The sequence below is a fragment of the Toxoplasma gondii genome, chromosome VIIa (genome assembly GCF_000006565.2).
Source record: "Toxoplasma gondii ME49 chromosome VIIa, whole genome shotgun sequence".
Taxonomy (NCBI): domain Eukaryota; phylum Apicomplexa; class Conoidasida; order Eucoccidiorida; family Sarcocystidae; genus Toxoplasma; species Toxoplasma gondii.
In genome coordinates, this window is record NC_031474.1 from 1595026 (window position 1) to 1622948 (window position 27923).

At 57.1% G+C, this 27923-nt stretch overlaps 1 protein-coding gene across 1 annotated transcript; it reads left to right on the forward strand.

Annotated features, from left to right (window-relative positions):
• TGME49_205130 (hypothetical protein) lies at window positions 1-27869 on the forward strand. The gene is made up of 18 exons (XM_018779317.1): window positions 1-4315; window positions 5071-8016; window positions 8211-8863; window positions 9405-10077; window positions 10584-12773; window positions 13307-14815; window positions 15303-15376; window positions 15810-16110; window positions 17260-17497; window positions 17899-17962; window positions 18513-18653; window positions 21219-21505; window positions 21828-21929; window positions 22824-23543; window positions 24161-24306; window positions 25005-25307; window positions 25977-26144; window positions 26428-27869. Exons 1-18 carry the CDS (start codon window positions 629-631, stop codon window positions 26677-26679), a joined length of 14454 nt encoding a protein of 4817 aa, XP_018637291.1. The 5' UTR covers window positions 1-628; the 3' UTR covers window positions 26680-27869.
• Window positions 27870-27923: the final 54 nt, after the last annotated feature.

Here is a 27923-nt window from a genome sequence, read left to right on the forward strand (position 1 = left end):
GTTTTTCCCAAATTTTCTGGGGCACACCTGGAAATCCAGACTTTGCGAGAGGCGGGTGACAGCGTTGCCGCGTATCGCCGCCTGCACATGGCTGGCGCGCTGCAGTCTGGCTTTTGCGGAAGGAAAAGAGTGTCTGGAGCTGTCCGCTCAAAGTTACTGCGAGGTAGATTCTTCCAGTCGTTCTTCACTTTACGGTATGTTCGTCACTGGCAAGAAAGACAGCAGTTTGTTCTAGGTATCTCCGTTCTCTGTCGCTCACGCGGTCTATCTTTTAGCCCGCCATTGTATGCGGTGGTTCGTCTTCACCCGCCGTTTTCTTCCTTAAACCGGGCGGACTTCTTGTCATTGGTTCTCTCCTTTCCACTTTTAGCATCTTTTCACGGAGCAAAGTCATGCGCAGAGCCGTCACTTCGGCTCTCTGTCTGTCTGGTTCCACACGCCGTCACCCAGCCCCAAGAAGTTGTCTTTGTGTTTTTGTACCGTCTGCGAGGTTTCTTCACAGACGGTTCATACTTGTGCCCGTTACTGTCGCCGTTCCGCCGGAGGCTACGAACTTCAATGCGCTTCGAATGTTTATTCCTTTCCGCCTTATAGTCTCCCCGTCCTGTTCCGGTCCACATCTCGACAAATGGAATCATGTGAGCCTGGCGACCTGGGCGAGCCTCCGGGTTTGTCCGACGATTCTCTGAAGGAATCCACGACTTCGCAGCTGACAAGTGGTTCCACCTCTCACGATAGACAGACAAGAGGGGCAGATTTTTCGCAGCAAGAACAGCCGGCCTCCCCCTCTCCTTCGGACCATTCGCAGCGCGGTGACACCCACAATCCCTTCTCCAGCGCTATGGAGACAGAACGCACAAGCTCCTGCGACATCCACGCGCATGCGGACCAAGACGATCCGCGAGACGCGACCGCTCCAGGTCCTCAAGTGCACCAGTCCGGTTCCAACGCCGGAGCGATGTCTATTCACAGTCAGCCAGTCTCCCCGTTCACAGACGCTCAAGAACGAAGGCTCCAACTGCATGCGCGGTATCAGAGACATCAGGCGCGAGTGGTGGCGGCGTCTCGAGCTGTCGAGGGGGAGCTGCTAACGCTATGCGGCGAGTCGAAGAAGAAGGCGCCTCACCTCAAAGAGGCAACAGAGAGGGCTCTTCTTCACATTCAGGATTTCCGGGATAAGGCAGAAGCGTCGATCGAGACGCTGTCGCGAGCGGCCTGTTCTGCGACCTCCTTCTCAGAAGAAGCAGCCGCGGCGGAGGCAGCGGAAGCAGTTTTTCGTAGCTTTCCCGTCAAGGAGGTTCTCCTCGCCGCGTCGCACGCAGTTCGGACGCACAGCTCCAAGATTTCCATGCTGGCACTCTCGCTTCTTCAGCGCCTTCTCACGAGTCACCAACGTCAGTTGCTTCTCCTCCCCTGCGCTCCGGAAGACTCGCTGCTTCTGCCCCAGCCCACGGCGCGCCGAGAGGACTCCGAGCAAGACCCAGATGACGGCTCTGCCTCCGCACATGCAGAACCTCCATGCGCAGACGCTGCTGACTCGCGCGACTCTTCTCTGTGTTTTTCTTTCGAGAGCGACCTTCCCAGCGAAGTGCAGCGACACCGCGATCGGACGGAGGCGGAGCTCGCGGCCACCGCTGCCTCTGACGTTCTCCTTCTCCTCGCGGTGTTGGAAGAGCTCCTGCTGCTCCACCAGGGCGACGACGAGAACTTTGTTCAACTGAAGGTTCTTCAGACTGCGCTGCTTCTCTTGGCGCCGGACTCCGCTGTGGCGGCCGACGCCTCCGTCGCGCATCGCCTTCTGCAGCTCTTCTTCTCTCTCTACCGCCGAACCACTGGTGCCGTTCCCTCAGATGTCTCCGCGGTCTCCGCGCCGGGAGATGTGCGCCTCTTCGCCGGCCAGGCCGCCTTCCCAGCCCCCGGACCGGCGGGCAACGGGGTCCACTCGAGTGCCGCAGTCTCTCACACTGCATGCGCGGCCATGACCCAGCTCGCGGCCTGCCTGGTCGATGCTGCAGGTCGCGCGTTGAACTCCCAAAGAAGCCGAGAGCGGCGGAGGGAGAGACGCGCCATGGGGGCAACCGATCGCGACGCTGAGAGGTCCGATTTCGAGGCTACCGGCTTGCGAGCGCTGATCGTCTCGGCCGCCGACGCGCTGCAGACTGCGCCTTGGACGCTGCCCCTGGAAGAGCTGCTCGAGCCGATCCGTGTGGCGGCCAGCGACGACGGACTGCATGCGCCTTTTGGAGCTCAGGCGAGTTCTTCCCAGTCGGACAGTGGCTGCAACTCTCCTGAGGACGGCCGCGAGATCCAGCAATCCCACAGCGCCCCGGAGCGAGAGGGGAGTCGCACACACTGGCGACAAGAGTCGGGTGGAGAGGCGCAGACGCCTGAAAGCAGTGAAGAGGCGCCTGGACCCGTGGCGACGCTCGAACAGCTGTTGAGGCAGTTGTGCGCGAACTGTCGAGGAGTGTCGAGCGGCGCTCTGTCTGAGAAGAGCGGCGGCTCTTCTTCATCTCTGTCGTTGGAGAAAGAGGCGGAACGGGAGGTGGACGACGAGCGCGCTGCGGCCGCGAAGCGCTCAGTTTCGAGCGCGGCTTCGCGAGGGTCTCAGCCTGCTGCACCGAGTCGCGACGCTGTGCTGGGGCGAGGCTCGACGTCTTCCTGGTCCCCGTTTCCGCGGCCGTCGTTCTCGTTTTTCTCTCAAGGACGCGGTGGCTCGGGACTGGCACGGGAGGCGGAGAAGGAGCGAAAGGCGGAGGATCCGCGGCGCGCGCTCCAGCCGCTGCGCACGGACTTGCTGCTTCTGCATCTGCCGCGAGGCGTCGCTGTGCACTTGCTCGAGAACTGCATGCGTCGCGGCGGGTCGCTCTTCGTACAGCACCGCGGCTTGCTGCGTCTGCTGAAGCAGGAAGTCTGTCCGGCGCTCCTCGAGCTTTTTCTCCACCAGTCGTACGACTTCGTCACCCTCGTCCGAGCTCTCCGGGTCTTCCTCTTCGTCGCGCGCCAGTTTGGGTCGTTCGTCCTTGAAGAGCTCCAGACGCTGCTGCCTGCGATTCTCCGCCGCACGGAGCCAGACGCCCCTCTGTGGCAACGCGTCGTCGCCTTGGAAGCCGTCAAGGAGCTCTGTGCCTGGCCTGCGCTGCTTCGCCTCCTCCACACCGGGGGACAAGACCTTCTCAGTGAAATTTGCCACGGTAAGAAGAGAACTTCCTCTCCCGCATGCGCTGCCTCGTCCAAAGAAGGGAACATTGAATGCCGCGAATGTCGGGAGGTCAGCGACTCTGGCCAGTGTGGGGAGTGTGGTGACCCACAGGCGGCCCAGGCGGCGCCGCCAGACGAGAAAGGCTCAGAAGAAGGGAGCGTCGTTACTGCTGTCGTCGAGGCACTGGGAAAGACCGTGCACCAGCTGTGTTTCCAAGGCTCGTTCGACAGCCAGGCGCGACTTCTGTCTACTCTCGACCTCGTCCAGCCCCCGTGTGTCTCTCCACTGATACTCCCCGTCCTCCTCCCTGCCGACGCTGTTCTCCTTCTCCTCGCTGCTGTCCCCGACGCCGTCGAATCCTCGCTCGCTTCTCAACCTCCTCTTCGCTCTTCTCACTCGGATTCCGCTTTTTCTTCTCGCTGGAGTCCGCCTTCTTCGTCTCTTTCTGTGTCTCAAGAGGGCGCCCTTTTGCTGGCCTCCTCGAATTGTTTTGACATGAGCGCGGGGCGCTTCGATGTTGCTCCCTCACCCCTGTCGGGCGCTGCATGCGCGGCAGCTGTGAGCGCGTGGTCTGCGCTCTGGCGCGGAGACGAGAACTGTCTCCAAGTGTCTCCCGATGGCCCAAGTAGAGACGAGAAGCCGCGCCGAAGAGAGCGGTCCTTCCGGTGGGAGTTCAGAACCGCCTCGAAGAAGCAGAGGGGCGGAAACCTGCGGCTCCTAGACAAAGCTGCGGACTTAGCAAACATGGACGCGCCAGGTAAAGGCCAGAGCGCCTCGTTTTCTCAGCAACTGCATGCGTCTCTAGCTGTAGGCCTCGCGCTCGACGGCCTCCTGAGTGTCGTGGAGTCGCTCTGTCTTCTCTCCTTCTCCCCCGACGGCCGGACGACGCTCGACGCCGCCGGCAAGAGCCAGTCCAGTTGGAGCACGCATGCGAAGTCTTTGGGCGCTGACGAGGAGGTGACGCGAGGAGAGGACAAAGGAACGAAAGGCAGCGGGGAATCATGCGGTTCCGAGGACCTGGATGCCAGACACAGCGAAGGCGTCGAGACCTGGTCAGAGGCGTTTCTTCTCCCTCAACAACAGTACCTTCCGCTCCCGTTAACGCGACATCAGGTAACCGACGAGCTTCGATCGACAGCACCCATGTTCACATCCAAAGCTGCTTGCAGGCGTCGCTGTGTTTCTCTGCCTCACTCTGCACAAATAATTGTGTAGACACCTATCTTCAGAAGAAGTACACACAACGATGTGCAGACTATATGTAGAGCCATATCTCTATCTCTCTATCTGTCAGCTTAAATTCGAGCGGAGAGGGCAAGGGGGGCCAGGAAGGCGGCAGAGCGTTCAGTTCTGAGGCGAGGAGGAAGACAGGAGACGTCGATAGTGATTCTTCGAGAGACACTCGCCAGTTGCGACTGAAAGTTTCCGACAGATTCAGAGAGACTGACAGTTGTTGAAAAGAAGAGGCGCGGAAGCGTCTAGATTTTTTCCCCGACAACCACGCGGCAGCTGTCGAGACACCTGGGTGCCTGTTGTCTTTGCCGGCCGGGGTAGGAGAGGAGTTTCCGACTTTTTTTGTGCGCCTCGTGGGTGCCTTTGTATCTGTCTTCACTTGGATTCATGAGTGTTGTGGATGAACGCATCCGCGAAAGTCCTAACGAAGGTCTTTCCGTCACATTGCTGTTTTACCCCCAGTTGACAGTTGGTCGCACTATGCAGTGTGAGAATGGCCCCGATGCAGAGCCGAATGGTATGTTAGGTCGCGATTCTCGGCTTGTCAATGCACGCCTCGTAGTTCGCCTCTCGTCTCTCCCGTGTGAAGGTCCCGACCTTCCCCCCTGATTCGTCTCACCTTCTTGTTTCTTTAGGCGATATGTCGATCGATCCTCGGCCTCGTGTGGGCGCCGATTCTCTCGGCAGTGACTTTGACCTTCGCCGCGCTCTCCACTGCTCCGAGTTGTGAAGCACCGCCGTCGCCGTCCACGCCGTCGCCCGTCCACCTGCTCCCGCTCCTGCAGTGCCTTCATAACCTCGTTTGTCTCGCCTGTGTGTTTCGCATGGAAGCTGCGCGCGTCGCGCTGGTGCTCTGTCTCGCTCGCTTCGCCTTGCCTTTCTCGCCTGAAGGTCGCGCCTCCGCGTCCCTTTCCTCGGGCGCGAACGCCAAGCCGGGCCTTGCGGCTCCGCCCACGGCTCAGCTCGCCGCCGAAAGGCCTTCTCTCGGCGCTTCTCTCGGCGCTTCTGTCGCCTCGCCTGCTTCTCCAAACCGCCGCAGCAATCCGTTCTGGCCAGCGCCCCCGAGGTTCGCTCGCAGCTTCTTTGCACCGGGGAGTCCCCACGCTCTTTCGTCGTTTCCTCCTGCCTTCAATGACGCCCCGTCGGAGGGAACGGAGCCTGAACGCCTCCGGCGCGCCTCAACCGCGGGTGGGGCGACGCCCGGACTTCGGGAGGGCCTCGCCTTCTCGCGGAGGGAGGAGGAGACAGCAGCGTCGTCCTTTTCCCCGCTCTCGCTGAGCTGCTTCACCTCGCTCCTCTCGATCTGCGGATACTTTGGAAACATCCTCGGGGCTCGAGCCTGGGCAGCGGCTCTCCGCGCTCTACAGGAACTGCATGCACTCCTTCAACTCCGAGGTCTCCTAGGCTCGCCGCTTGCTCTGGCCGACTTCCACCCTCGCGCCCTACCTTCTTCAGAACTCGAGGAAAAAACTGACGCGACAGACTCTTTCTGCCGTCCCCCCTCGGAAATCGTTGCTCTCCTCGACATTCTGCACGAACTCAACGGGTCCTCGGTCTGGCGACACCAAGCGACCTCACGAGACCAAGCGACCTCACGAGACCAAGCGACCTCACGAGACCAAGCGACCTCACGAGACCAAGTGACCTCACGAGACCAAGTGACCTCACGAGACCAAGCGAGCTCGCGAGACCAAGCGACCTCACGAGACCAAGCGGCGCTTTTGGAGCGTAGAGAAGCGGGGCTTGAAGATCCGCTGACGCAGGTTTTTCGAGTGTTGAAAAGACTCCAGAGGACCCGGGTGTCGCCGCAGGTCTTGGCGTCATGTCCCTTCGCCGCGAGGTCTTTTCGCGGTAGCAGCGCAGCGGCTTCTCGGAGTCTCCAGGCCCTCACGCTGTGCATGAAAGTCAGGGCGACAGCCGTGGCGGCGGCGGCCACAGAGAATGGCGCCAGTGGGACGGAGGTGTCTCCATTCTCGACTTGCTGGAGTTCGCAGGCCTCAGAGACGTTCTCGGCAGGCTCCAGCGCCTCGTCTTCTCCAGCGCAGGCGCCCCGCCCCGCATGCGTTTCCGTCTCCAGGTGGCTAGCTGCGGCGCCTCCGCCCGAGTTGAGCATGCAGCAGGTTCAGCAGGACGTGATGCTGCGTCTCGCGGCCTCTCTAGGACTTCTCTTTGACTTCTTTCCGCTTTCTTTGTCGGAGGAAGGCCTCGACGCGCTTGTCTCTGCCCTTGGAAGTCTCGCGCTGCAGCAGTGTGTGGACTCGCACGCGCCGACCCCTCCGGATCTCGCTGCGAGGCAACCGCTGGCAGCTTCCCTCAACGCGTCGCCTCTCTCGAGTCCTCCCGCTTCGCCGCTGGCTTCCGCCTGCTCGTCGCCTGGCCTCACGGCCGCGAGCCTGTCGCACTCTGCGGCGCACCTTTTGAACCTGCCTGACGCCGCAGCCTCGCTGCCTGCCTCACAGAACATGTCACAGCTTGCGTCACCGCATACCCCGCAGGATACGTCTCAACATGGCTTGAGTGCGAGAGGGCCTGGGGAGACGCTCTACTCTTTGCCTTCTTCTTCGGCGTCGTCGTGGGCGTACTTTGAGTCCAGCTGGGCAGGCGCCGAGGCGCGCAGTGAAGAGGAGGAGATTCGGAGTTTCCCCCTCGGCCGTCTCGTGGAGCTCTGCCTGTTCAACCTTTACCGGCCGTGCTTTCCGCGTCTTGTTCAAGGCTTCCTTGCACCGCTCGTCTGCCTCGCGACCGCGAGCAGGGCAAAGAGTGAGTCCCAGAACGACGCGGTGACGGCGCTGTGCATCGCCCTGGAGCTGCTGCTTCCGGCTGTCCGCTGCAGAAGCCGCGCACGCATGCATGCGCCACGAGCGCAGCCCCGTGGAAAGAGTCCGAGGCTCCAAGTCGATTCTGAGAACGCCCCGGACCTTCCTTCCGACTTGCGAGAAGGACGCGACCGCGGGGGTGAGTTGCTCTGCCGAGAGTACTTCTTTATGCGTTTCAGTGGAAGTCCGCGAGCCGTCGACGATGCTAAACGCATCTCTGAGTCTATCTCCGACAGCACAACTTGCCTGTTGCCCCTGTGCGCGGAGTCGACGGAGGTCCCCGACCGTGTCTTCGAGGACGAGGGAGAAGCGATGTCATTCCAGATCCGCGAGGAAGAAGAAGACCAACTCGCGCTGCTCGCGCCGATGTGCACACTGCTGATTTCCGCGTTTCCTGGGCCTCGCCTTGGAACCCTGTTGGCTCTTCATCGACTCCTGACGCGCCGCGGAGACTGTCTCCTTCCCCGGAGCTGGGCCTGCATCTTCAGCGCCCTCAGCGCAGCCACGGAGCTCCAGCTCGGCGGCGCCTACCGGCTCGTGCTTCGACGTCTCGCGGCCCTCACGGCTGCAGGGAAGAGCGAGGAGGCAGGCTCGAGAGAGGGAGGGGAACCAGCAGGAACAGACGAGTCTGGAAACGAAGTTGAGGCGAGAGAAGACCGAGCGGAGATTGAGAAGGGTGGACTTGGACTCGAGAGAGAAATCAAGGCTCTCTTTTCGCTCTTCGAACTGCTCGTCCAAGACTTCGTTGAAGACGTCCCTCTCAGTGTAAGCCGCGACCTCGTGGATCACCTTCGGTTGGGTCTCGTAGCTTTTCGTTCTGGTCCTCACTAGCCCACTCGCTTTATCCATGCACCTCCTCTCCTGACCTTTTAGCTATTCCTACCTTTCTGTCGGTCAGTCCCCCAGGAAACTCCCTTCCAAACCGCTTCTGTTGTCTGCCTTGTCCTTGCTGTTTCCAGTCCGGCTGGAGCACGCTGGCAGTCTCCATCGCGGCCTTCGCGAGTTGCTCGCGCCTCGGCAGCTCCATGGCGTTCCGCGCCGTCGGCTTCCTCTGGACGCTTGCCGACGCTCTCGGTCGGCGCCAGCGAAGCGCAGAAAACGGAGACACCTGTCTCCACCCCAGGCTCCGCGCTGCGCAGTCGGAGGCGGAAGAGTCGGGGACGAAGGAGAACAAAGCAGAGGAAATCGCCGACCGACAAGAGGAGCGCGAGGCCGGGGAGAGCCTGGAGGCTTCGGCGGTGCCTCGTGCGTCGCCGTACCTATGTTGCGTCTGTGGGGTATCGATCGAAAGCTTGTGGGAGGAACTGTTTCTTCTCCTGCGTCTCCTGGCGGTCGATCCTCGCCCTGAGGTGAGGAACTGCGCGCTGCGGAGCCTCACGAGTGCAGTGCGGACTCACGGCCTCAGTCCAGCGCCGCGCGGCCAGAGCGAACTCGACGCGCCGGCAGAGAGACGCGGAGGCCCAGGACCTGTTGGTGCAGCGCCTGTGGCCTCGAGGGCTCCGGATCGGCGCGAGGAGGCAGAAGATGCGGAGCTGCGCAGGGAGGGGAAGTCTGAGGGAGACCGAGTCGGCGTTGGGCGACCTCAAGAGATGCGAAACTGGTCCTGGGAAAGGTAGGTCTGCAGGGTCGCTTTTTTCGCATCCATTCCACGACAGCAGACGAGGACAGATGGAACGCGGCGACGCCCTGAGACTCCAGCAATGGAACGCTCCTCACATCTCTCTTGTGTCGACGGTGGCGACGCGTTCTCCCGCGACTGCCGGCTGCAACCAGAGTCGGGAGGGGTCCGTAACAGTGGTTCGCTTCAGAGCATCACTGCATGCGTGTACGCTTCTTCATCTCCTCCTCGGATCTCTCTGCCTGCACAGCATGCGGCCGCAAGCTCACATGCATATCCACGTCTGAGTCGGCCGGCAGATCTTCGTGACTTTCTCTGACTCGACAAACCGTCCTTCTGTCTCGTGTGTATGGAGACACACAGACCTGTAGATGACTGGGTCTTCTTTCCTTTTTTTCGCTTCCTTCTCGCTTGCGACGCAGTTGCATATGCGGGGCGCATCTGCGCCTCTGCACACTGTGCTCTGCCCTGATCATGTTATCCTCCATGTCTCTCCGGTGTCTGTCTCTCCACGTCTTTGTCTCTGCTTCTTCAGCTGCGTCTTGGAGATCGTCGTAGCAACGCTGGCAGATGTGTACAGGGCGTACACGGAAGCGGTCTCCGGCATGATGAAGTCCCCAGGCTCTTCTCTCTCGTCCCCGGTCTCTCCTCCATCTGTGGAGATACAAGAGTCTTCGACTTGTAGCGATCCTGCTCCGCAACCGTCAGGGTCTCTCCCTCCTTCCTCGTCTTTCTCCTCGTCTTCTTCTTTCTCCTCGTCACTTTCTTCGTCTCAGCTCATCGTCCACCACTCGCGAGATTCCGCAGCCAAACAGTGGGCAGAAACAGTTGTCATTGCCATGGACGGCGCTCTGATGCTTCTCCTCAACTGTGGCGCCGCTCAAGCTGCCGACGAAGGGCGACTCTCTTCTTCTTCTGTCTCTTCTTCTTCTCTCTCTTCTTCTTCTCTCTCTTCTTCCGTCTCTCAACCTTGTCCTTCTCTGTCGCGTTCCTCTGTTGCACTGATGCCGCGAGAAGGCCGGAGAGGCCTGGAGAACATGAGAACGGGGAAAGTGGACGTCGGTGTGGAGGCGATTGCTCGTTCAGCCTGCGGTCTTCTTCATCTTGTTCAAGAGGCACTTCTGTCTCCTCTCTCGGCCTCAGAGATCCGCGTCGCGGCTGCAAAGACTCTCGCCGACGTCCTCAAACTCCCCCAAGCCCGGGTGCAGGCAAGTTGTAGACTCAGAGGCGAAGGAAAGCACACACACATACTCGAAAACGCAAGGTCGAGAAATGTCAAAACAATCGACGCGTTCGTTTTCCGTGACAGATTCAAAAGAGGAGACTTCATCCTCACAAACACTTGCGGCGCACAGGCAGCAGCCCATCAGCCAACTGACTTCATCCATCTATCTCTTTCTGCCTCTCTGTCTCTATCTGTCTATCTACGTCCACCCGTTATCGAGATTTGTTCTGTCTTACGTATCGATTCACCTCTCTGTCTATCTACGTACATCTATCTATCTCTGCCGATGTCTCTCTATCCACCTACTGACATGTATACATATATATTTATATAGCTACCTGTGTGCGCCCTTCTCTCTCACCATACACACGTACATATATATATATATATATGTATATGTATATATGTATGTATATATATATGTATATATATAATTATATTTTCACATATATCTGTGTAACAGTGTATACATGTCTGGTTTTTCTTCAGCTCGCGTCTCTGCGTTTCTGCTCTGGGGGCCTCTCGGGAGCCAACCGTGGGCTTCCGCCTTTGTGCGCCGCCACACAGAGTGTCTGGCGCTTCGGCTGGGGCATTTGGTTTAAGTTTCTTCTTTTCCTTCTTTCTCCTCTGCCGTGCTCCTCGGAAACGTCGCCTCCTCCACCTTCTTTCCTCTCGACTTCTCTCCGAACTGGATCCGTCACCTGGCCTTCTTCTCTCTCTTCGTCGGACGCGCCTTCTTCGGGGGTCTGCTCTCGGCAGGTGAGAGAGGGCGTTTCCGACCGCCTTGTGGAGACTGTGACGATGAAGATGCAGGAGCTGTTGGAAGCTGCTTCCCGCGCGCACAGCGGCGAAAAAAGGCAGAGATATTCCTCGAGGGAACTGGAGAGAAGAAAAGCTGGAGACGCCTCGAGTCTCGCGGGCGCGAGGAGCGACGGCGGGGCTGCAGGTGGCTGTGCAGCCTCACCCGCGGCGGCAAGTCAGAGAGAAAGTGAAAGGCCTGGGAACACCGAAGAGAAGAGAAGGAAGAACAGAGAGGCGATGACTCCGCCTTGCCCAGATGCCGAAGGCAGAGAGAATGCAGGGACCCAAGACGGCGACGCAGAGCCCTTCCCGCTCTTCGAATCCGTCCTTGCCTTCCAACTGTACCTCGTGTTGCTGACGAATCCGGCTTATATTCGGAGATATGGGCGGCGCCTCCATGCCGCAGTGGTGGGCCTTTTTTCGCAGGCGGACGAGGGCGAGCGTCTCGGCGAGGAAGGCTCAAGGGCGGCGAAAGTTTTCGAGGACCGCCGAGTCGCTCAAACTGCATGCGCTGAATTTCCTTCTCTCCAGGAGAGAGCGGAGAGGCCTTTCGCGCGGAGAGAGGCTCAGACTGCCTGCACCGCAGGGCTTGGTGTGTGTGGCAGGGCCGAGGGAAGCGATGGAGAAGGAGATTCCGGTGTTTCCTTGTCAAAGGGAGGCGAGGAAAATGACATTTGTGCGAGTCTCTGTGGAGGACGGGATGGGCTGGCGTCTCCGCAGCTCTCTCTCGAAACCGAAAACAGCTTGTTGCCTTCTGAACTTGTTCTCGCCGTGCTCAACTTTGCAGCTACAGCACCGAGTCCTGCTCTCTCTCTTCCTCTCTGTTCTCCAGCTGCATCTTCTTCTTTATCACATTGTTCTGCCTCGTCATTCGAGACTCCTTCTTCGTTCGCCGTTCTGCTTTCTTCGCGAGAGCTGCAGCGCGCGTCTTTAGATTCCCTGCTGTCGTCGCTTCCGGAATTCGGCGGCAGTGCGTCGCAGCGGAGCGGAGAGGGGAGCCGCTCCCTCTTCTCTCCAGTTATTCTCCAGCTCTCTGACGCGTTCGGCGCAGCCGCAGAACGGCAAGCCCTGGAGTCAGGATGCTCCTCCGCAGCGGCCCACAATCCCTTTCAGAGTGGCGCGGAGGAGAGAGAGGCGAGCGCGCGTGAGAGGCGACAGTCAGACGACGCAGGCGGAAAGAATCCTTTCTCTCCCCACTTCGAGCGAGAAGAGGAGCCTCGGACGCGACCCGAGTGCCGAGGCGACTCGCGGGCACGCACCCAGGAGAGAGCCGCGGACTGTGCGGTCGCCAGCAGAGAGGCGAAACATCAAAACGATCTGCTGCTCCTCGACACCGTCCGTGAGAGACTCGCGCTCACCCCCTTCCTCCCGCCTCTGCGGGCGTCGGTCTCGTTGCTGGCTGCCGTCCTCGACGCACCCAAGAGAACGCGAGAAGAAAGACGCGGAGACCACGGCAGAGAACGAGAGGAAGACCAAAAGAGAGAACAGGAGGAAGACCAAAAGAGAGAACAGGAGGAAGACCAAAAGAGTGAACAGGAGGAAGACCAAAAGAGAGAACGAGAAGGAGAACCAGAGGGAGAAGAGCGTGCATCGCCGGAGAGTGACGTGGACGCCTGCGGTCGGAGTGGAGTATGGGAGTTCTGTGAAGAGCGAGTTGACGGAGAAGAGCTGCGGAGACTTTTGCAGAGCGAAGAGCAGAACGAAAACGAAGGGATCGAGGAGGCTCTCTTGCGACTCGTACGAGACACACCGATCACCAGCACTGTGCGCGTCTCGACGGCGCAGGCGACTCTCGTCGAGGCTCTCCTTCAGGTTTGCCCGAGCCCCGTGGACAACCCCGTTGCGTTTTCTCGGCTTTTTCCCCTCTTTGTGGGAGAGGTGAGGAACCAGAGGGTCTCTTGTGGCTCGAGGAACAGCGAGCAGTCAGCGAGAAACCTTGTGTCGTCTTTTCGCGCAGCTCCAGGACACTGTTGGTTGTAAATCATGCGCGCGCGAGAGCCCACACTGAGATCTCAGTTCGTCGTCCAGCAGACAGTCGTCTCCGTCTTCTCTGGCCGGTCGCCTTCATTCGGGCCAGGGTGTCTCAGTCGTCGAAAAAAACGTCTCTTCACTCCTTCGTCGACTCCCACCGCAGGGTGGACGTCTCTGTTCTCTGAAAAACTGAAGTGAACGCGCGTACGCGCAGATGTACAGGCACTTCGTCCTTCTCTCACTCACCTTTTCTGTGTTTCACTTTCCTGTTTTCTTTCCAGCGTACCTCCAACGCCTCTCCGTTCCTCTCGCTGTTGCACCTCGTGCTCTTCGTCTTGTGTATTTCGTTGTTCCTCTCCTTTCGTCCTTCACCCTCCTCGAGTCGCGCTGTCTCCGCAGTCGTTTGGAGCGTCTCCTTTTTTCTGTTCGATTCTTTTCAGCTCTGCAAAACGTTCCTTCACCCTCACGCCTTCTTCCGGGACTCGGCGAGCTTCGCAGTCGGCTGTCGCATGCTGCTCGAATTGCAGATTCTCTTCCGATCTTCGTTCATCTCGCTCCTCTGGCAAGACTACCGACGCATGCAGGAATTTCTTTCTGTCTCTTCGTCTTCCTCTTCTTCTGTCTCTTCTTCTGTCTCTTCTTCTGCGTTCGGGGCAGGTCTGGGCGAAGAGCGAGAGGTCTCGGTTCCGCAGATGAAGGACGACACTCAGCCTGGACTCGCGAAAGAGCGGCGGCGGAGCGACCGCCAAGAGGAGGCGGCCCGGAGAGACGCACAGGTCAACGGGGAAGTTTCTGACGAGACAGGGAAGACGCGAGAGGCGCGAAGGGGGAACAAGCGAAGCGAGAAAACTCGTAGAGACGAGTCAGGAGCGCGGGGGAAGGCGGAGAGAGGCATGCGTTTCGTGGACAGCAACAGCTTTGCGCGTCGAAGACCTCAGCAAGACGCATGGCCATGTGCGTACGCGACAGCCACAGGGATTCGCATTGACAAGCCTCAGCCGACTCTCGGCGCTCTCCAAGCTCGAGGATGCACCGCGCGACAATCCGGAAACCAGGAGTCTGCAAGACGCGGAGGCGACGAAGCAGCTACTCGCGAGCAGGCCGCGCGACGAGACTCGCAACAAGAAGCAGGTCCCGCAGAAGACGGAGCACCTCAGAGACCTACTAAGAACGAGGCGAAAGAGAGGAAGGAGAGAAAGGAGAGGAACGACGGCGGGGAGGAAGGCGGCCGCGTCAAGGGAAGAGGAGAGACAAAAGACGCCGTTGGCTTTGCAGACGAACCTTTTGAAGTGAGTCCGGGAGCACGAAGAAGCGACGCCTGCGGCTGTCGCTCGCGTCCCTGCCTCCAGTGCAAGTGTGGGCACAGTCCGACCGGAGTTTTGCTTCTCTCTGCGGTGCCTCTCTTCGACGCTTTGACAGTCCTCGCTTCCTCTCGAGCCTCGCCTTCTCTCGACCGGCTGCAAGTCTGGAAACTGGCTGTTCAAACTGCTTGCGTCCTCGTCGAAGACGCCTCTTGCTTCCTATCGCATCTCAGCTGGCTCTCCCCGGCGTCGCGGAAAGAAGCCGCTTGCGCGCGACACTGCCCCGCAAGCGGCGAGCCGCAGGCAGACGCGTTTGCAGACGCGGAAGAAAAGTTCTGGACTGCTGCAACTCACACCCTTCAGTCCTTGCTCCGCATCCTCTCCACGCCTCCTCTTCCGGCTCGCTCCTCGGAGGCGTCGGGGAACGCGCGGTTCGCGCCTGCTGCGGGTATGCTTGGGCTCGAGTTGGAAGCGAACGGGAGGACAAGGACCGTGCAGACAGAAGACGGCCTCGCGGAGGCCGGCTCCCAGTCCTCTGCGCTGCCGTCTGCTTTCTTCTTCGACCGATGGATTCTGCGAATCGCCGCAGACGCTCTCGCGAAGCCTGCCCGACGCGACGCCCCGTCCGCCACATTGTACCCATTCTTTGTCAGTCCATCCCTTCACACAAAGCAGCGAGACCTCACCATTCAGATGGCATACAAATATACACATATAAATATATATATATACATATATATACATATATATACATATATATACATGTATATGTGTATATGTGTATATGCATGTCTATGAATGCCCCAAGTTCTACATCTATATATATAGATATATATGCATTTATCTGTATTTGAGTGCAGTTGTGTGTATGGGCGTTTGTGTCGACGTGTGAGGATGGAGGGAAATGCGTTGAGAAACTTCAGGAGGATGCGTTTGTGTTGGGATGCGTCTCCGTTCATGTAGGCCACTGTATCGTGTACCCGTTTCACAGGAGCTGTTGCTGTCGGAAGAAAATGTGTGTAGTCTTGTCGAGGGATGCCGGAGACGTTTCCGGTTCTCTGCGACAGGAGCGTTTCCCTCAGACCTTGTGCTGCATCTAGGCCGAAGCAGTTGCTCTGCCGAGTTTCTCCCTCAGGTCAGCGTCTTGGACTACTACTGCACTGCAAGCAGCGAGAGGCCTGCCGGCATCGCCCACGAAGCGTTCTGCACGTAAGAAAATGTATCAATCGACCGTCTCAAAAACCACAAAAATATATATATATATATATATGTATATATATATATACATATATGTATGTATGTATGTATGTATATGCATGTATTCCTGTATTCAAATATATCTACGCATTTTTTAGGTGTAGAGTTGCCGTGGTTGGAAAGAAAGTCTCGACAGTTGGCGAGACACCTGCATGAAATGGTCTTTCTTTCAGTCGCGCCCCAAACACAACGTAGCCTCTCTGTGTGTATATCACCGTGTACATGCGTCTACATCTGCATGTACGTATACATATGAATATATATATATATATATATATATATATGTATATATATGTGTATGCATATACGTATAAATATGTGTATATTATGTATATATATATGTATATATTGAACGTTCTTGTGGAGAATTTCGGTTTTGTTGCAGATTGTTTGATCTCTCTGAGGATCGCTTCACTTGCATTCTGCCTCGGTCTCCTGCTGTCTCGTCTGTCGGCGACGCCGCCTCGACGAGGAGGCGCATGCAGAGTGTCTTGCCTCTCGTGCTCCGTCGCTGTCGGGGGATTCTCCAGCGTTTCGCAACTTCTTCGATGTCTTCTCCAACTTCTGCTTCGAGTGCGAGTGTCAATTCTTCTGTAAATTCATTGGGTTCCCTTCCTTGCTCGGGGGCGGAGGCCCACCGCAGCGCCGGCCGTCTTCCTTCGGGTGACCGGGGAGCCTCATCTTCGGTGAGTTCTGAGAAACAACGAGGAAAGGAAGCTTTCTGTAGACAACGACGGCGCGGAGGACCTTGGCTGTTGTGCCTCACCCGAATGGCGAGAGGGGAAGAGAGAGCCTGGAGTGCGTTCGCGAAGCCTTGAGGCGAATTTGAGTCGATGGAAATGAAACTACGAAGATGTCTCCAGTAGACCTTTCGCCGCCTTCAGACCCTTCGCTCCAGCATGCCTGTCCCTGCTGTTTCTTCTAACATTTCTAAAGATTCAAAACGTTCATCCGCCAAGCGAGAGTCGCTGAAAAACTCACGGCCGTTCATGCGAGAAGTGGAGCGGGATGAGAGACTCGGAGGAGCGTTGAAGGAGAAGCAAAGAACGAGAGAGAGAAAAGGGAGAGTTGAAGGAGATGCGGATGCCGACTTGTCCACTGTTCATGCTTCGAGACGAGAGTTCCCGGTAGTCGGTGACTCTTCAGTTTCTCCCGTCTTGTCCTCGTAACTCCTGCAGGTAGTACTGTGGGGATACGCGCCAGCAGCTCTCGACGAACGTTTATTTGCTCATAATAGATGTTAAGTGAGAGGTGAAAAGTGAACTGTGGTGCGTCGGAGAGCGCTCGATTTTAATAGAGTCAGGGGAAAAACGCAGGATTTTGCCGGGCGAGGAAAGGAGGAAAGACCCCCGAGATGAAAAAAGGAATTTGAGAAGCAGTGGCAAAACAGAGCCCCGGTCAAAGCCTTCAGTCGGAGACAGGGGAGAGAAAATGGATGTCGATCTTTTTGCGTAGTTCACCTCCCGTTACGTTTTCTTTCATCCTGCGTTCGGAACCGTCCTCGCGTTCCTCTTCACTGCAGAGGATGCACAGAAGAAAAGGAGATCCCGCTTCTTCTGTGTGTGTAGTGAGGGACAGCGAGAACCGTAGCGCGATTCGCTGTGCTTCCCTGCAGAAAAGAGAAACCGAGCGCCTCCGGTGCACTTTGGTTCTGAAGGAAGAGGAAGCGCCTCTTGCGCATCCGTTTTCTGTCTGTTACTGTCAAGCCGCAAACGTAAACGTACGTCTTGTGCACCGTTTGCATGCAGGAGAGGAACTCCAGTGTGTTGGGACTGTCTCAAGGAGAATGGAGTCCTCCTTCATCTTGTCAGTCAGTTTGTCTTTTCTCTCTGCAGTACCCTACGCGGTCGCCGCAACTCGGACGATTTCAGCTCCTGCTCTTTGTGCTCTCGCGTCTCCGCTCTCTGCGAACCTCTCCCCTTGCCTTCGAAGAAGACCAAGAGAAGGACGATGAGTTCCAAGCTCTCGAAGAAAGTGCAGGTCCAGACAGTGGCGACTGCCTGCAGGGCGATGCTCGCGGCCTGCAAGCAGTCAGGCCGCAGCAGCGGCGCGCCGCGGCGCTACGAGCGTCGGGTGAGAAGAAGAGCGCAAGCGGACTTGAGGAATTCGGGGAGTTTACAGAGAGAGAGAGAGATCAAGAAGCAGAAACGCGAGAAGCGGAGCAAGAAACACGAAAGAGCGAGAAACAACAGCGAAGGAAACAGAACGAGAGAAATCCCTTGCGCGTCGCTTCTTCGCGCTGTTTTCTGCACCTCGCTCCGGTTCTTTTTTCTCCGCTCTCTTCCAGTCTGGAGGTCTCTCTTGCGGCGAGGAATTCTGAATCCGAAACTCGGTTTCACAGCGAATGAGCGACCACCGATGGCTGACGAATCGCGACTCGCTCCCGTCGCCTTCCCGATGCTGGCTTTTGCAAGCAGTTCTCTCGGCCCCGGCCGCCTTCACTGTCAGATGTTTTCGTTTTCTCTCTTTTTCAGGATCCAAGGCGCATCTCCTTCTTCTCCTTCCTCAACTCATTGCATGCATTGGCTGCGACGACAGGTACGTTCGACCTCGGCCGCGAATCGAGGTGCTCTCCTGGTATAACGGACTGACCTCGCGACGTTTAGAAATATACAGATTCATTTTCCCCTTTCGGATTTCCTGTTTTGCCCTCGTTTCTGGACGCTTCTGCTCTCTTCCTCTCCGTTTCCCCTTGTGTTCTTGCTTGTCATTCTGCGGCTCTGTGGTGCTCCGTTCACTTTGTTTTTCTGTACGCGGAGCTGCAGCTTTCCTTTTTCTCTTTGTTCCTTCTCTCTTGTGCCTCGATGTAGAGAAGACCTAGCGAACAGAGACTGTCTCAGGAACAGGAAGCGATAATGTTGATCCATTCTCTACCTGATTTCCGCGCCGTTTGTCTCGGCCTTTTTTTCTCTCGCCGTGTGTCTGTTTCCTCTTTCCACCCTTTCTGTGTTTCTGTTTCTTCTCTTCTTCTTCGTCTCCTTTTCTTTTGCTTTCTCCTCTGTGTTTCTCTCGCCTTCCGTGTCGCCGTCTCTCTCCATGAGGTTCTTGCGCCGGCTCTGTGGACTTTCTTTTCCTCTCGTTTCTTCAGATCTGTGCGTCGCGAAATCCAAGCGGTGCTGGGAAGTCTCTGCAGGGAACTGGGCGTCGAAGAAGAAGCTTCGCTAGGCAGCCTCGCGCCCCGCACTGCGAGCGCCGCGCCAGCCGAGGCGAAGCGCGCGAAGCCAGGCGCGTAGGAGAGGCAGAGGAAGAGTTTTTTCCAACGGAGAGAGGAAGCAAGCAGAGGAGAAGAAGGGAGGGTGGAGGAGCAGTGCAGAGTTCGAGAGGAAGAAGAGCAAACGCACAAGAAACGATCTTCTCCAGAGAGGCATGCGAAGAGACGGAACATCTCTGTAGGAGACGTTCCGGACACAGCGAAAGAAGAAAGAAGGTTCGGAAGAAAAACCGGAAATCCGTTCGCTGTGTGACAAGTGCGAGAGAGAGACTGAGGAAGTCGGAGAAGGCAGAAAACAGAGAGATCATCAACTAGAGACAGCGAGAGAGGGTCTTTTGAGCTGGGGAGAAGAGGGATCAGAACATGCATAACTGCGAAACCGGAGGAGTGGAACCTTGATGACGAATGCCCATGTCTTTTCGGGTGTTTCGCAAAAGTGTAAAAAAACTGGAAACTCGCCCCGAGGGCGGAGAACGCGTTAACGACGCAGCTCGCCATTTACGCGCAGCGAGCGACTTTCTCAACTTCCAGTTCCCTCATTTCTTCTCCCTTGACCCCGTGTGCCTCCACGCGCTCTGTCGAGACACAACACACATACACGAAATGGCGAGCAAAAAAAAGTCACTTTTGAATTACGACCAGGCGTCATCTGCAGCAGCAGCCTACGAACTCTGTTGTCTGCGTCCATTCGAGTCGAGTTCGTGGATGCACCGGCTGGTAAGAAAAAGGACCTGCGGCGGGGAGCTGCGTCCAGAGCAAGTCGTTGCAGAGTTTTTAGAGACGAAGCGCGAGCTACACATGTGGTGAAAGCAGAGTTCACCGGACGCGCGAGGATGAAGAAGTCCTTTCCTTTCGACTGCTTGCCAGACGCCTTATAGGTTCGAAAGCACCGCGCAAAACGCGTTACCAGGGCAGACAGATGGTGCGCCTTCTTCCTTCTTAATGCACATAATACTGTTCGAAGAGTCGTTTTCACCTTGCATCGGATTCAAAGGATCCGAAGGCTACGTAGGATCTCGTGAGAACTCAAAGGTATAGCCAGTGGGCCGGCGTTACTGTGAGGGCATGCAGTCTGTTTCTCTCGAGCGGTGAAGACCGTTAGCCGGCTCGAAACCTCCCACAAAAGAGCGACCGTCGATACCGGCCCGTCTGCAATTCTGCAGTCACTTTCTTTTCGCGAAATCCCCGACATCCATACATGGATACCAGTACATGTGTCTGTTGTAGAGTTGCACAGACTGTATCTGCAGGCCAATGTGAGAAAAAAGAGCAATACATAAAAATACAGAGACATGTACAACTACAATTCCACATATATATATATATATATATGTTACATGCTCTCTTGACTATCCTCGAAGCGTTTGTGTCGCAGCTCGAAGTGGGTGTGGCTGTTCAGCAGGCATCCGTTTGAAGGACCCGTGTGTTTCCGTGGAGACGTTTCGTCGTCTGCAGGTGGCCTGAAGAGTGCCAGTCACGTTCTGTGAATCTATTTCGGCACTAACAAGGAAACATGGGGGACGACGTAAGCCTTCAGAGCAACAGACGCCTGCTGCAACGGGGTTGACCTGAAGAGTTTCGCTTTTCGCTCGCGGCAACGAGTTCGTGCGAGTGCCGAGAGAGGTAGACGGGAGGCGGAATTCGAGTTCACCGGTTTTTTACCGAGGTCGACTCCCCCAGAACGAGGAGCTTTTGCGGAGGAGGTTTTCCAGTCGTTTCTGGGAAAAGCGGCTGATTTCGCGAGGGCAGCGCAAGTAATGACTTTTGGGGGGGGGGGGTGTCGGCGTCGCAGCTGTAGAGCCACCGAGAGCGTACACGAATGCACACAGAGACGGCCAGAGTTTCCTTTTCTTTTTTGAGGCGCGCGAAGAGGAAGAGGCTCACGCGACGAAAGAATGCCCGACCGAGGCTGAGGCGCCTTTTCGAAGCGTGCAACTGCAGGCGAGAAACAAGACGAAAACCTGTTTGCCATGCAGACACAGTGTAAGGTGGCTGGCGGCGCGTTCCGCGAACGCTGTGCTCAGGTGCATCTGTTCTTCTGACGAAGCGGAGAGGCAAAGTTCTCGCTTATCGCCGGAGTTGTCAGGCTTTTCGTCAGATGACACCAGCGAGGACCCCCGGATTCTCCCCTAAACGTTGTTGTTTTCCTGCGCGCCGGGGGGTCTGTGCATCCAACAACATGCCGCAGCGGCTTGGCTCTTGGACGCCGGTCGCTTGGCTGTTTGAGTGGCAAACTGGACGGTTTCGTCAGGCACACACCTCTGAGACACGGCGTTGACTCTCTTTTTCCGTTTCCGTCTCTCCGCACTCATCGACTGGTTTTTGAGCACCCCGACTGTCTGTTTCGGCGTCGAAATCCCGCGCGTTTGTGTCTCTTCGCGCTGCTCCTCACACCCGCCAAGCATCCCTGCACGCGAAAGCGCACACGGTCGTCGCCTGCTCTTGCGGCTCTGGCCTCGACGTTTTTCTGCGTCTTTTTATGGACGGGATTCTCTGTGTCTCGCTCTTTCTCTGCAGCAGTTCGTCCAGGATTTTCCTCTGCGTTTCGCTTCACGAGTCCGTCGTCGTTGCGTCGCCTCTCAGCGCCCAGCGAGCTGCATCGCCAAATTCGGGACCGCGAAAGTTTCGAAGCGTTTTTCGCTTTCGCGACTGCCCTTTGCCCTTGGACAAGACGAAAAAGCGGCCGAATCGTCTGCCACCTGACTTCAACCCTCGCAGTGCTCTGAGGAGCTCGCGCTTCCGTTCTCGGAACAGCCACAGCGGCGACTCGCTAGCGGGGACGAAGAACTCGCAATTCCTCTGCAGGAAGAAGCTGGCTCGCCCAGCGCCCGACTCAAGCGCCAGAACTCTCCTTGAAGAGCGCGTGCAGAGTGAGTGACCTCCTTCGCGCGCTGGCGTCGGCTTTCCAAAAACGGCTGCGTCCGGTTCAAGCTCGCCGTTCGACTCGCAGCGCTTTTTTCCTTCCGCCGGCGCTTCAGCGGGGACGCGCCTTCTTTTTTCGCCTTCTCCCCCGAACTGACTCGCATTCCCTCGCGCGTCTCTCGCTGCGGCCGTTCCTCCTGTTTTTCTGACCTGCGGAGCTCCCGCTTCGCTTCTCTCTGCCTCTGGATTGGAGTCAGCTGCGGCCGAAGGCGTCCTCTGCGCATACCCCCCGTTCGGCGCAGTCACTCGCTCTCGGTTTTCCACGCTGAGGAAGTTCCGCCGCCTATGCCTGTCGAAGGGCAAAGAACATGGAGAAACTCCCGACCATCATTCTCCCCGGGGGGAAGGCCGTCGACGAAACTCCTCTGTCGGGTGAGACTCGTGAGACTTACGCCTCGCCTCTCTCTGGTCGGTTTTCTGGACCTGCTCGTGGAAAACGCAAGAGAGCGTGGAGGTGTAAAGTAGGCTTCAGACGCTCGCAGTAGAATCTGTTTAGAAAACGCTCGACATCTACGAACTCGAGAGATCGAGTGAGACCTCGAGGGGTCGCCCCTCTCCACGCTTCTGAACAAAGTGAAAAGGTGAAGGGAAGGCTCCAGTGTCAGCCTTTGCTCCTCCTCTTTCCCCCGAAGTCTCCCGAGCATCGAGAGAGACGCTTGGGGTGTTTGTACACCCGGGCATGGAGAAGAGCGGGGAAACGGCTGCTGGGCAGGGAAGCAGCTGGAAAGCATTTGTTGTCTTTCTGCCGACGTTCCTCAGTTCGCACGAGGAGATGCGGACAGTCAAGGACTCATCCACTCGCACTGGGGTGCATAGACCCCTCTGCCGATCGCATCTTTTCTCTGATACTCTTGAAAGTTTCTCGTGACAAGATACCTGACTCCTTTTGCCGTGGCGGTAAAATAATGAAACATTCACTGCTGTTCCGTCGCCCGCAACCTCTTCTTTCCTCTCTCTGTTCAGATGCTGATCGTATGCCTTCTCTGTAGCTCTTCTCCGTTGTTTTTAACTTCTTATCTTTTCTGTTTCTCCCGAATTCCACTTTCTTCTTGTTTTGCTGGTTCTCTTCTGCAACTCCGTGTTCGTCGCCCCACTCTCGCTTCTCGCCTTTCTTTCTCTCATTTCGCCGAGTTCGTCTCTCTCTTCCTCTCTTGTCTTTCTCTCCTGTCTTCCTCTCTTGTCTTTCTCTCTTGTCAGTGGTTCCCCCCCCCCCCACCCCAACCCCCTCCCTCATTTCTCGTTTTCCTGTTTAATTCTCTGTGGCAGGTCGCAGCGGCTGTGCGGCGAATTCTTCGCCGTCGAGCTCGTCGAGCAACCTGCGGCTTCCCGAGGCTTCGCAGCTGTCGCGGGTGGACAGCCTGCCTAGCCTCGTCCGCTTTGTCTCTCTCCGACTGCGCGCGCGGAAGTCGCCTCAACTCGCGGAAGACTTCTACGTCCGTCGCATGGGCATGACGCTGCTGCAGCCTGCGGTGCCGCAGAGCATCGCCTGTCTCGAGGGCGGCGCTCTGAATCGCTCGCGCTCGGGATCTCTGCCTCGCGTTCCCGTTTTCAGTCGCAGCAGCTCTTCGCTGGGCAGCGCGCGCGTACGCAAAGTTTCAGCCAACGACGCGCTGGAGACTGTCGAACGAACGCTGCCGCACAAGCAAGAGAGGGTGGAGGAAGAGAAGCAAGAGAGGGTGGAGGAAGAGAAGCAAGAGAGGGTGGAGGAAGAGAAGCAAGAGAGGGTCGAGGAAGAGAAGCAAGAGAGGGTGGAGGAGAGAGAGGATTCAGGGGGAAAGAGGGAGGAGAAAACGACTCATCTGTCTCCTCAAGAAAGTCTGTGCTCTAGAGCTTTGAAACATGCTGGCAGTGGTCGTCTTTGCGAGGAGGAAGAGCGCCACTGGCTCCTCAAGAAGAAGCGGTGCGCATGCACTGTCGGATACAACTACGACCGGGAGGTCGCTTTCTTCGCAGGCATGCGCGAGGACAGTGACAACAAAGACATGCGTAAGTGGACCTCCTTCAGAGCACTCGCGGGGGTCGCTCGATCTGTTGTTCCACGCCTCCACGCGCGGCGCGCAAGGGCGTCGACCCTGAGCAGCAAGCGAAGTCCAAAAACAAATGCTGGACCTCTCGAGCGCCTTCGGGAGGGACGGAGTGTACGTACACCTGGAGCGTAGCCGAGATGTGGAACGAGGTGAATGGATCGCTCTTTCCAGTCGCCACACAGTGGGGGACTGTTTTCGAGGAAGAGAGGAACGGTTAGGTTTCCGTTTTCGTTTTTAGCCACAGGGTTCGCGCTGTGCGGATTCGCTGTGCGGGGGGACGCGTCACAAAGCAAAGAGAGAATCGCCGCGGTTTCGCGTTCACTACATTGTTCTGTTCTCCACCAGTTGATCTCGAATGAGGGCAGGATCGGCCGCCCGTCGAGAAACGGGTGTCTTTTTCCAGCGTTGGGATTGAGTCGTGAACTCCTCACGCTTTTTTTACAAACGCAGCTGGTGAAATTTGGGGGGAAGCGTCCAAGCGGAGGCGCGCGTTTGAGATCGCCGTTTCGTTTTTTCGCGACTCTCACGGTCCAGCAGTGGTGCTGTTTCTTTCGCTGCGTGTTTTGCTTCTCCAAGCGCGCATTGCATGCACTTTCAAGGGGCTGCACCACGAACTTCTTCTGGAAATTGTTTCGCCGGATGCCGAGATTCCAGATGACCAAGTCATCCCGTACCGCCACCAGCACTGGCACACCTTCTCCCGAGTCGCCTTCTCCGTCGCGGTGAGAAAGAACATGCATGCGCTCCTCAAATCGCCAAACATGCAAGTCTACATATGTTGCGCATGTTTCCCTCGAAGTGCATCTCTTTGACGACCAAACTGAAAAACGCCTTGTGGATCTCCTCAGTCTCAACCTACTTCACATATATATATATATATATATATATATATATGTATATCACTATACACTCTGATGTTTGTTTTGTGTGTGTGACGATGAAGGTGAGGAACGTTTTCTATCTTCGCCTTGGAGTTTTAGCGTCGCGAACGTCGCTTTCTGTGTCTTGCCTCTGCTCCTCCACACACCTCGACGGATGTCCACCAGTTTACAGCGACGCTTCGTTCTCGCGCGATCCTCGTTTCCTCTGCATGGTTTTCTTCCCTCTTTCGCTGCCTGCCCCGTGCCGCGACCTTCCGCCTCCAGTTTCTCTTTCGTCTCGAGGTTTTTTCCTTGCTCCGTTTCTCCACGTTTTCTCGCGTTCGCGACTCCTTGAGGCAAAGAGACATCCTGTCAGCCACGGTTTCTTCTCTCCGCCGAAGCTGCGACAGCTGGAGGAGACGGCACAGTGTATCGCACTGCGTAGCTGGCGAGTCAACGCGTCGCGCCTGTCCCCCCCTCCCTCCCATCCCCGTCCAGTCCGCGAGCAGCGAACGCGGATGATGCGCCGCAGGCGTTTGTGTGCCGCTTCGTCTTCGCAGGACGTCAATGCGGCGCAAGTCGCGCTGTCGTCGCAGATGCTGCGTGTGGGGAACGCCGCGCAGTTCACAGACGTCAACTTCGCCGTCACATTCCTCGACCCTGAGAACTTCAGAGGTCGCATTCTGCAGCATTTGTCCGAGTACGCGTTCGCGAGGAGAGATGGTGTGACGCGGTCCTTCCACCGCCGAACGCTCAGCCACTTGGGACTCGAGGACGTTCCGCCGCTCGGCTCGAGGGGAACGCTCCACCATGTGGAGTTCCGCGTCCGAGACGTCGGCGCGAGTCTCGCCTTCTATCAGAAGGTGCGTTCGCGAGAAAGGTCGGAACGGGAGGGGCAAAGGAACGCGAAAAAGTCCATGTACTCGCCTTCCAAAGGCCGCTCACCTGTCGGTGCATGCACGTGAGTGTCTGTATGTTCCTGTCGCTTGATGGATGGATGGTCGCCCCCATGGATGCATGCGCATGCGAGCACAAGTGTAGGTGGGCGCGCGCAGGCAGATGTCTACATGTTTCAGACGACCAGACACGAATGTAAGTGTGTGAGAGTGCTCGCCCTGAATAGTTGTTGACGACAGTGCGGCCCTTCGACGGCGGTTCTGTTCACTCGTCTGAAAGCGAGAGAACGCTGCGCGCCAGACGCGAGTTGCAGCGATCTCCTCCACACTCTCGCGCATCTGGCGGTCTACTGGAGGTTGTGGCCGACGTTGTTCCTTCCCGATCGTCTTCTTCGAAGGTTGCGTTCCACTGGGAGACTGCGGCTTCTCCGCTGCCTGCCGCTCTCGCAACTGTCAACGCTGGCGGAGAACCACGAAGGGCAGGAGACGTTCGCCTGCGTATCCGCGTTCTCGTTTGAGGCTGAGGTATCTCGCGAGAGCTGCGCAGTTGTCGCTTCAGCTGAGCTGGGAACTGAAGGACTGTCTGTCTCCCATGCTTTGCTTTTGCTGTCCACGTCTCCTTCTCGTCTGTTGCAGGGCCTGCAGCTGCGTTTGATTTCCAAGCAGACAGTGCCTTCCTTCGGAATCACTTTCTTCTTTCTCACGTCAGATCCGAACGCGACTCCTCCCGTGCACTGCGGCCTCGACTCTCACGACAACCGCGTCTGGCTCTGGGATCGAAAATTCTCTTCCATCTGCTTGAAGGTAACAGACGAAAGGAAAGGAAAAGAAACAAGAAGAGGCAAACCGAAAAAATGGAAACGCGGAAGAGGTCTAGCATCGAATCCCGGAGCAGGCGAGAGAAAGACAAAGAGAGAGGGAGAGAGAGAGGAAGAAAGGCCGCGAGGTATTGTTCGTTTTTGACAAGCTGGATGTCATTCATTTACTGGAATGCAGGTTCGCCTTTTTGTAGAACTAGAAGCATGCTTTGCCTCCGTCGGACTATGGTTTCGTCTGTTCTTTCTCTCACGCTTCGCTTCGTTTTCAGGCCTTTACGGACAAGAGCGTCGTGGTGGAACCGTATCGAGACTTGTCGCCTGGCGAGTGCGGCTTTCTCGGACTCACCTTCCTCTGCAGACAGATGAACGTTGCAGACTTGACACAGTCGCTCGAGGCAGTAGGCGCGAAGCTGGAAGGAACGCACGATCCCGTCTACGGCTGCCGGGTGCTGGAGACGCGCGACCCAGAGAACATCCCCATCCGCATTGTGGTCTGCCCCGACGACCTGTGGGCAACCTAAATCACGAGACTGGCGAGGAAGAAGCGAGAGGTCCGGAGAGCCTGAGAGATCCGTGGAAGACCGAAGAGGAAACAAGAATGGCGACGAGAGGGCGGTTCGTATTCGGCTGTTCAAAAAACATGAATGGAAAACGTAGCTGCAGGGTGTTCCTCGAACAGGTTTACGTCGAACAGGTGACTGTTGAGAAGGGGGGAGGCCTGTCGAGCTTCGTCTCTGCCGTCACAGGTGCGAGGAGAGGCGAGGGCGCGGCGACTGTGGAGATTTTGCCGTCGGAGGCAGACGTGAGAGAAGCGGAAAAGGACGCGTCTGGATTTCGCGAGCGAAGAAGGTGCTCTGTGTAACGTCTGAAGCTACAGTCTCCCCGCTGCACGTCGCGAAGTGAGCGACTCCGAGGGTGACGGAAGTCGCGTTTTTCTGGGAGGCTTCCGAACTCTGGCGGCTCTCGGCAGAGCAGAAGAAAGAAGAGAGAGGAATCAACTTCGGATGCAAGGGGATCCATTTTCCTCGTCCACCTCCTGGCGGACCGTGAGGCTCTTGTTCTCCCTTCCTCCTGTGCCCTGGACTCTCTGCAGAATCCCCTCTCCGCGGATGTACGTACATCCGGCTGCGGATGTCTCTTCCAAGAGTGCCGGCGATCTGTGAACAGTGGCTTTCTTGGACGTTTGTGTTGTGTCTCTTTTGAAAACGAAACGCGTCGACCCTACACATGTCCTTTCGACTGGACCCAAACGAGTGCAAGTGCAATTCTAGGACGAATCTATCGTTCTTTGGGAAGGTCTCGCGACCTGTCTCCTGCGTTCTCGGCTTCGCGGAGTGGAAAGGTACACGGCTCCGAACCACCGCAGGAACGCAGAGGCAACTGCCCTCTCCACTTCTTTTGTCAGCGCAAATCTCTATGGACGTCGTAGCCAAGGAGCTATTCAGACGTCCGCGAAAAAATGCCCGCAAACGCGCGTCAGGCGAGGCGCCTTTGCCGCTGACGCCTTGGGCGGATATCCGCGATGCAGAGGTCGAAGCGCGCAAAGACATCACAGAGGTTCCGCGCAAAACTGACGGCGAGTCTTCAGAAAAAAAAACTCCAGATGAAAAAGCTTCCTACTCAGACGAGCTGAAGCGATTCGCACCACGAGGCACCTGCCAACGCCCTCGAAACAGGAAGACGCGTGCACAACCAATTTCGCTCCACCGATGCATATCCGAATATATATATATATATATATATCTATATATGTATATATATATAT

What these genes read in the sequence shown, in the direction of transcription:
- TGME49_205130 (XM_018779317.1), top strand. Translation starts at nt 629, where the DNA reads ATGGAATCATGTGAGCCTGGCGACCTGGGCGAGCCTCCGGGTTTGTCC. An exon ending in TTGAAGACGTCCCTCTCAGT is followed by an intron (nt 8,017 to 8,210) that starts GTAAGCCGCGAC and finishes TGCTGTTTCCAG; the next exon opens with TCCGGCTGGAGCACGCTGGC. An exon ending in AAGCGCGCGAAGCCAGGCGC is followed by an intron (nt 18,654 to 21,218) that starts GTAGGAGAGGCA and finishes GTCGCCTCTCAG; the next exon opens with CGCCCAGCGAGCTGCATCGC.